This window comes from Perca flavescens, chromosome 2 (genome assembly GCF_004354835.1).
Source record: "Perca flavescens isolate YP-PL-M2 chromosome 2, PFLA_1.0, whole genome shotgun sequence".
In the NCBI taxonomy this organism is placed as follows: Eukaryota; Metazoa; Chordata; class Actinopteri; order Perciformes; family Percidae; genus Perca; species Perca flavescens.
The window spans coordinates 26,756,009-26,764,558 of NC_041332.1; the positions used below are offsets into that span (position 1 = coordinate 26,756,009).

The following is an 8,550-nucleotide window of genomic DNA, read 5'->3' on the forward strand; positions in this document are numbered from 1 at the left end:
TATGAGCTCTTTCCATCTTGGAAAAGCCACTCCAATATTAACTTTGGTCTTGTTGCTTTGCCTGTCACGTTGTCGTTTGAATTCTCTTTTTAACTTCCTTGGCGACTCTGTTATCTTCTCCCCCTCCCTGGCATTCGACACGGTGACACTGAGTGTATAAAAAACGCGAAAGGCGGAGATATGTCCCTCTTTGGCTAATGTATTTTAAAGATGGAGGCGCAACATGACTCGCTCGTATGTATTCTGAATGATTCTGATTGGCAGATTCTACGCGTACGAGAATACTTTGATTAGTTGGTGGAAGTAATTACACATGAATGAGCACATATTTGTGAAAGAACAAAGGGTTTTTTGCTAAGAGTCAACTCAAAACATTACACCATGGAGCTTGGAGATTATACGATTATTTTAAAGCAGGGTGTTACCATTGAAACACTTGTTGGATGCTGAATACCAAGTACCATAGAACACCCTCATGGGTTGCGAGGTAAATCTGAAGGGTCACAAGGTAATTAACACAAAATGATGTCAATTTTTCTGATTATTTTAAGTTTTTTTTCTTTTGAGGCCTTTTACCGCTTAAGGAGTATAAAAATCCTTCAAATGACACAATCTGAGAAGGAAAATCAATGGTTGGGGGAACTGTTTATGTCCTCTGAGGCCATAACCTGTGATGAGTGGTCAGAACTACTCATTTGAAAGGGGCCACAAGCCAAAAAGATTAGAAACCATACACAACACGTGGATGCCCTCACACTGTGTTAATGTTAGTGCCAAAATGATAATCAATCTGTTAAGCATTGTAAGCTGGCAAGCGTTTAGAAAATTTAGGAAAATGCTAAGTCCCTTTTTCATTAGTCTCTGGAGAAATCAAAGTTTAGGTAAACAAGTGAGGTAAATAGAGAGGTGAAGACGCAGCTTGCCCACATACGAGTATTATTGCATTTGAAAGTTAATGAAGGACCTTTGAGCCATAGGAGCTCAAGCTATGCAAAGGTAACTGCTCTGGAAATGTTAGGTTAGATGAGATTCCTCTGCCAGACTAATCCATCCTGGAGCCTGAGAGCAGCACAGAGACGGAGAGCGAGAGAGAGAGAGAGAGAGCAGAATCTGCTGCAGAACAGCACAGCAGTGACACAGGGCAATTCTCTAGGGCCTTGCATTAGCGCGCTAAATTAAAGGGGGTATTAGATTAAATTGGCTCTCCGATTTCAGGGGTGTGAGTAAAATTCTGATTTGCATTTTCCACCGCTGCTTAAGATATAATTAGTTCAGGGTGATTCCCATGTGGAAAACACTGACAGCCAAATCTAACTGGCTGCCAGTAGCTTATCGTCTCTTCCAAGGCAAAAGGTACTCAGCTCGGCTCATGTTTGGTGCGTGTGCTTGTTCGTGAGTATTTGTTAAGAGTGTGTTTGGGTACATCTTAACAAAGAGCGAGAGAGTGTGCATACGTTTTACTTTTCACGTGTGAATTTGCACACATGGGCTGTAAATTCTCCTTCTAAACTTAGTTCAGCACCTGATTCCTCACACTTCTCAATCCATCTCCGCTGTGAGCGGCCATTAGCACCACAGACAAGGTGGAAAAATAGGGAACCTTGTTACGTATAAACGTTTGTTGAAGCAAGAGCACAACTTCTCACCTCTGAGATGCCTTTAAACTCTAACCCATTTCCGCAACCGAAGGTGCGCCTGTAATTACAGATGCAGAATCCAAATAACAATTACTGCTGGAGTAGTCCATAATATGAATTACTGAACTCAGCGAAGGAGCTTTTAAAAGCAAGTGTGGATTCGTTTGAGGGGTTTTCACACCCTTGGTAATTCTAACCGTCTTTGCAAATGGATGTTTTCCAAAAGTGCCTCTACCCATGCATTATGAACAGAAGGCTAGCTTCCTGGACACCTGTTTGATGACACCTGTTAGTACACGATATATGGAGTCAACACAAGCTTCCGATTTCTATGGTTAACACGTCCAACCTATAACCCATCAGGGACCCCTTTTTTTAACCTCTTAACCCCTGGTTTCCTCATAATTTCTACCACAGTAAGAGTCAGACTCTGTCTCTATTTTGTTTCACCTTGTTCTAACACTCATTTTAAGCTACTGGACAAAATACTAAATGAAATACAGTATGACTGTAGTTTTAATGGCTGCACAAAATGAAAATAATTTGGATATCTTAATTTTACACTGCAAAAATCTCTTTCAAGTCATTTTTTGTCCTTAATGTGCGTCCTAAAAGTATCATTTTCTTAAAGCAAGTGAAATATAGTGATTGTTTTCCCCAATCACCTGTTTAGGGTATTTTCAAAATCAAGTTTCGATTTTTCGAAATCGAGTGTTTTTTGCAGTGTGTTTTCACCAAAATGTATCCTGATACAAACTTTTGGAAACTTTGGGATCTTAACTCACATTTTAAAATAAAGCTCTTTAGGTTTGAACAGTGCTTGTCTGCACAAAGTGTGTTTATATGACTGCCCCCCTGTTTTGGGTTAAAGAGGTAAGAAAAAAATAATACTAATAATTTTGTCTCTCGATTTCTGTTTCAGTTGCAAAATGGAAACGCTTTTCATACTTGGGACTCCTGTCGAATTCATTAACAATTACTAAGATTGCAATCAGAGATATGAGCTGTGGATGGCAGGTTGTCAAACTGGGGTTAAACTGACAGAAATCCTCCATGTAGCAATAGATTGTAGAGTACATGAGACATAAATGATGAGAATCATATGAATAAATAATATGTTATGTCACATTGAGCTCGTCAACACTACGAGGTCAAGAAAAAGCTGCATTTTGCATTTGGGTATAATCTCAATCTACTTTGCATCCTTCCATACTTTACTAATCAATGAACAGCAACAGGTACAGGTGATATTTACATCACAAAAAATAATAAGAAAAACACAGCTAAAAAATAAACTTAAAGACTTATCTGCAAAAATGAACATTTTCAACAACAACAAATCTATGATGAATTCTAACTAGAATTAATCAATCTGATGGCACAGGTTCACAATAAACAAAGAAATCCATCCATGGTGTTTTTCCATAAGTAGATAAGGTAATATTTTATAATTAACCTTTTTTATTCTCTCTATGTAAGTACTTAATTAATGAGCAAATCATCAGGCCCTCAGGTTGCATTTGTTGGTGACTCATCCATTCAAGCTCGAGTTAAGCCAGTGAGCAAGTTCAGACTCTCGGGGTAAAGAGAACCATATTTGCAACTTAACATTCATATTCTGCCTTTGCCTTTGATAGCCAAATGTCAGCTACAAAATAAATCAATTAAAATGAACCTTTAAAAGCAACACTGCCCTCTGATTGTGTCTAATGAAGCCACTTGCTACTTGTCAATTAAGCCTCTGCTTAATATGTTTTTCTCTTTCTTATGTGACAGTGTTTTGTTTCTGCCTCTGCAGCCTTCTTGATATAAAGCATGCCTCAGATTGATCCATGATTGGCCATAATGACACACGTATAATATAAAATGATTTTATCTCAACCCTACTGTATATGCACAATACGTTCATGCTTCAGTGGGAGAGGATCAGTCTGGGTGTTTCACTCCCCTTCCTACACAAAACTTGGGGTATGTTTTGAGAAATCAGCAGCCCTGCCATCACTTTCACCATCTCTTGGTGGTCGGAGGCTGAGACTTTGCGGGATATTGATTCTTCCCATCCAGAGACGGTTTCCATAATTGGTTAAAATGACCGGGTGCAGAGAGGGATGGCTCTCTGCTGAAAACCATTTCCCAGCCCTGCTTGGAGCTGAGCCAAGCTCAGGGTTGTTCGGATGCGTTCCAGCCCCAGCCTGACTGGCAGCAATTAGGGGTGTCTGAGCCAAGCTCAGCTTGCGCTCCACACAAACACCCCTAATTACTGCCAATTAGGCTAGGCGGGTAGGCAGATTTGAGAAGCCGGGGGGATGTTCAGGCATGGGTGGGCATGGAAACAATTTCCAAGGGCTTAGAACGTGACTGGATGAAAAGGTTAATGCTTTGGAGTGCAAGGGGATAATAACAAAAGAAGGGGAAGCAGAGCCCCGGTTCTCACCTCCAGCGACGAGCCTGGCTTCTTCTTCAGCTCCTCACATTTCCTAAATTTGCAGATCTGGTGGCCCGTTTTGCGGTTCCGACAACTGCTGCAGACACCACAGTTGATTAGCCGCCTGCAGGGTGCACAGACCCCACACCTTTTCCTTTTCTTCTTCGCTGGGTTTCCACTGGATACCGAGGAATTATTCTGTGGGCAGTCTGCCAGATTGGCAATTTGAAACGCACTGTCTGTAACGGCTGCTGAGGCTGCGGGGGAGTGAAGGGCTGTCATGACGATGACCCCGGGAGGTAATGAGATGCCCCCTAAAGCCGGGATAGCGGAAAAAGTTCCAACGCGTTCTGGGAGATTCATTATCTCTGCTTCAGCAGCGCCGCATTTCAGCTTGTTCATGCATTCTCCTGCTAAAGGTCTGCAGTGTTCGGGGGATAAGGTAGAGAGGAAATTATTATTTGCCATTTGCAGCGTCTCTGGCGGCACGCCAGGCTTCCCCGGCCTCTGGGAGTCATTTCTATGCATGCTGGTCCTATTAGGGTTTATTGCCGCTGATTTCCTTCCCCAGAGCATGGCGTTATCGCAGTTCCAAGGGGACATGCCAATTCTAGCACTGGGAAAAATGGGCGTCGTGATGCGGGCAATCTTCTGTGGAAATGCCCCGTTGGTTTTATAAAAGTTTGCAAAAGACCTGTACCTTTCCATTTCTGCGTTATAATCCAAAAGCTGGCTTAATCCACCATCCTGAAGATTATCCTTTTGTAACAGAGACACATCTGCATTCTGTCCGTTTTCAATGCAAAGCGCATTGTTTATGTTAGCCATGGCTGAGGAATGGTTGTCAATGTTCAGGAGAAGAGAGCGAGCTACAGTGGCCTTTGTCGAACTGGAGCTGGTTACGAACAGTGTGCTACCATCCTGGTTTATCTTCTCCAGTGCTAAAGGCAAAAATAAAACAAACAAAAAAACAGTTACACATAAAAGAGGCACATTTTTTAATTCTAATCAGATTTCATTTCTCTGCTTCAACTGCTGAACATTTGAAGAATCTTCTGGCACATTGTTTACGCCCTGCATTTTCTAATGAAAACTATCACAAATTGTCAGAACTGATCTTCCTCTGGTGACAATAACGTGATAGCTGTGACAGACCAACATGTCATTATTATAATGGGGGAAAGAATTAGCATGCTTCAAAAAAGATGCCACACTTTTCAACAGTGTTTTTGGATATCTTGTCAAGTATTGTTACGTATTTTGAAAAAAAAGTCCAACCAGCTACTTAACAGAATGAATAAATACATTTTAATACACAAGGGTACATTTCATCAAAACATATTGAATATTCAATCCAAAATATCACTTTTCACTTTTTTGAAAAGTTAGAGGAGAGCCCCACCAGGATTCAGTTTGACAGCAGTAGCTACAAACACAAAGATTTTTACCTCAGTCCTGCAAAATAAGTTCTTAAAAATCATCTGCTTTGGGTGCCAGGAGGAACCTTTTGTAGTTAAATATTTTCACATTTTTCATCTAATCCAAATAGTAGACTTGGCCCATCCATGTAAACCCAACTTTGTCCATCCTCTGAAGAGCACCTGGTATTCATTCACGGCCAGCTCTAAACCATTTACTCAATGACAGCACAGATAGCCCCCGGTGGATTTACATCCAGATCATGGACCAGACCAACTACTGTCAGCTGCCTTAGGATGGGGTGTGTGTGTGAATGGGTGAGTGGGGGTGTACATGTGCATTGTATGGGGGGGAGGGGGTGTGGGGGGGTGCTCCATTTCCTCTCTTTCTCTCCACCAGTCTGTCTGGATTTGGTTTCCACAGATAAAAGCCCATTAGACACATCTCCCCCTACTTCCATTACCTTTTTCTGGGCTTTCTACTCTTAATTGCCAAAGCTGATCCATTGCTGGAACACTAAAGCATTTCAAATCACTTCCATGGTGCTACCCAGCAGCTGTCTCGAAAAAAGAAAATTATAAATATACACACATGGAACTGGAGAGATCACTGGGTAGCATTATTAAAGTCCTCCTGAATACTGAAGTACATCAGCTACTCAACATGTCTTAGCAGGTAAATACTTGCCTTAACCCAAAAGTGCAAAATTATTCAATCTCAATATCATCCCAGTGCCTTTTACATGAAGCATTTGAGTCACAATGCACTTTCTATCACGCACCTAACTATCCATCATGATTTCTTTTGAACTATTATTATTTTTACACAAATGTGCCACCAAGAGTCTCATCCAAAAATCCAATTCCAGATCTGCAGGTTCAGTGTCGACGTGGCATCCAAAACAAGCCGCAGCCACCAGTAAACAAAACACTCCTTAGCTTAATGATCAGCCCTCCTCAGGGTCATTATTACTTAATCAATTCACCCCTGGAGCGAAATACGCAGCCCAAAGGCAATCAAGTCACGGACATTGATTTTCAGCCTGTAAACAAAGTTTAGAGAGACAGAAATGTTCAATACTTGCTGGAGATAAACACAGAGAGAGGAGGGAGAGAGGACAGAGAAGAGAGAGAGAGAGAGAGAGCGAGAGAGAGAAAGGTGGAGAGTGCGAGAAGGTGATTGAAGAAAGAAAAGTAAAAAAAAAAAAAAAAAAAGCCACGTCTGATGACGAACCATTGTGCCGCTGCTGCACCGCGATGCCGTTAATTTCACTCGGTTTGGTCTGTGCTAGACATTCAGATCAAAGGTCATGCATAGATAATCCGAAGAGAGGACAGCGGTGCAATAGTGCAAATAAAACGGTATAAAAATCCATCCGAAATTGCCGGGCTCACTTTGCAGACACACAAATCGGGACAGGAAAAGCGGGATAAAACGCATGCAAGTGGACGGCAAAATATGGACGGACACAGGGGGGGAGAGCGAGAGAGAGAGCGAGAGAGAGCATCACCTACCAGGTTCCTGTTGAGAAGAGCTCCCAAGATGCTACCAGCCTGCGACCGTGTAACGGCACATTACTGCGAAGCGATACGTAGGGGAATAATAATGCAAAGATGTGAGAAGACGCACAGACATAGGCTGCCGGAGGAGAGCAGGGCGAGTGCGTGTGCGTGTGTGTGTGCGTTCAGAGCGCTCTAAACAAAAGGACCATTTTTATCGACTTTCTTGTCACGTTACCAAAAAAAAAAAAAAGGTTGGAAAGTGCATAAATAAGCCAAAAGGTGTCGTAGAAAAAGCCGTGGGGGAAATCGCAGATGGGGGGGGGGGGTAGGTGTTTCCTCTCCTCTTGATCCGGGGGGCTGTATTGTGTGTCTGCCTGGTCTCTCTGCTCAGTCCGTGTCTCCTGTCGCTGTGTGTGGCTGATTGGTGCTGAGGTGAGGAAGCAGGGATGTGGACACCTACTGATCATTGGCTGGAAATTACTATAGAAACACTCGGGAGGTGGGAGGGATGGATGGATGGCTCAGGGCGCCCTGCAAGGAGAAAAATATCTACGGGAAACATCTGCGTCTTGCAACCTTTTTTTTTTTTTTTTTTTTTTAAATACATTTATTTCATGACGAGGCATTTAGAGTGGAGGCGGGGGGTTGTCATTTGTGAGATGCGTCTTTTAATAAGGATTGGGCAAACTTGTCAAATTAATTTGAATGGAGCTGAGCTGTGATTAAGATAAAATGCTTCCGCTGGGTTGTTTATCCCCACCCCCACCACCCCCCACCCTCTCCCTCCGTCCAGCGACAGCCGTAATTACTAAGACCTCCGGGATTCATCACCATTATAAATCCCGCCTGCTGGCCACCCATGCCTACAGCTCCCACAGGCTGACAACACGGGCACGCATGGCACATTTATTCCACGAGCCCCCATGTGTGTGACACTGTGCGTTCATTCATGTTGAAGCCTATAAACTCTGAGTTAAAATGAAATTATCACTCCAAGCAGCGTCCCGGATTATTTCCCCCCCACATCAGCATTTATCTATGAGCCTCATGGGTGTAGTTTAGAAAAAAAAAGTTGACATGGGACTATCGCCTCTGTAACTCCATACTGAGGCTAATTACTATTTCATCACCATTATGGAAACAGGTTTTAGTAGACATCCTACTTTTTACAGAAACCTATCCAGCGATGTTATGCTATAATATTACTTTACATCGCCTACTTACCACACAAACTTATAAACAAGAGAATGAAAAAATAAGGTGTATGAGAACATCAGACACTAATTTTACATCAAGATAGCCTTTTTATAATAAGGCACCCTAAGGGTGTTGTAACTAATGGCTTTATTAATGGTTTATACAGTAATGCTTCATTGATCAGTTATAAACTACCAGGTTGTGAAAAATCCCACTGTCTGACGTTAATCATTTCTATTTGGTAATAATGCAGTTATAAATGCTGGGAAGCCGTTTATAAATGCTCATGTCTCACTTTCTGATAAGAACTCGTCTGCAGTTAAATGTTAATAAGTCATTAATAAAGGGTTTTAATCCCTAAATTCTGCAT

The 8,550-nt window shown here is 42.1% G+C and overlaps 1 protein-coding gene across 1 annotated transcript in view; it reads right to left on the reverse strand.

The window, feature by feature from the left end:
• The window catches only part of cxxc4 (CXXC finger 4), a 28,518-nt gene extending 21,412 nt beyond the window's left edge, over positions 1 to 7,106 (reverse strand). The window contains exons 1-2 of the mRNA XM_028589396.1: positions 6,996 to 7,106; positions 4,072 to 5,003 (exon numbers count right to left, since the gene is read on the reverse strand). Of these exons, the coding sequence (XP_028445197.1) occupies positions 4,072 to 4,890 (819 nt within the window). The 5' untranslated portion in view covers positions 4,891 to 5,003; positions 6,996 to 7,106. The remainder of the gene's footprint in view (positions 1 to 4,071; positions 5,004 to 6,995) is intronic.
• Positions 7,107 to 8,550: the final 1,444 nt, after the last annotated feature.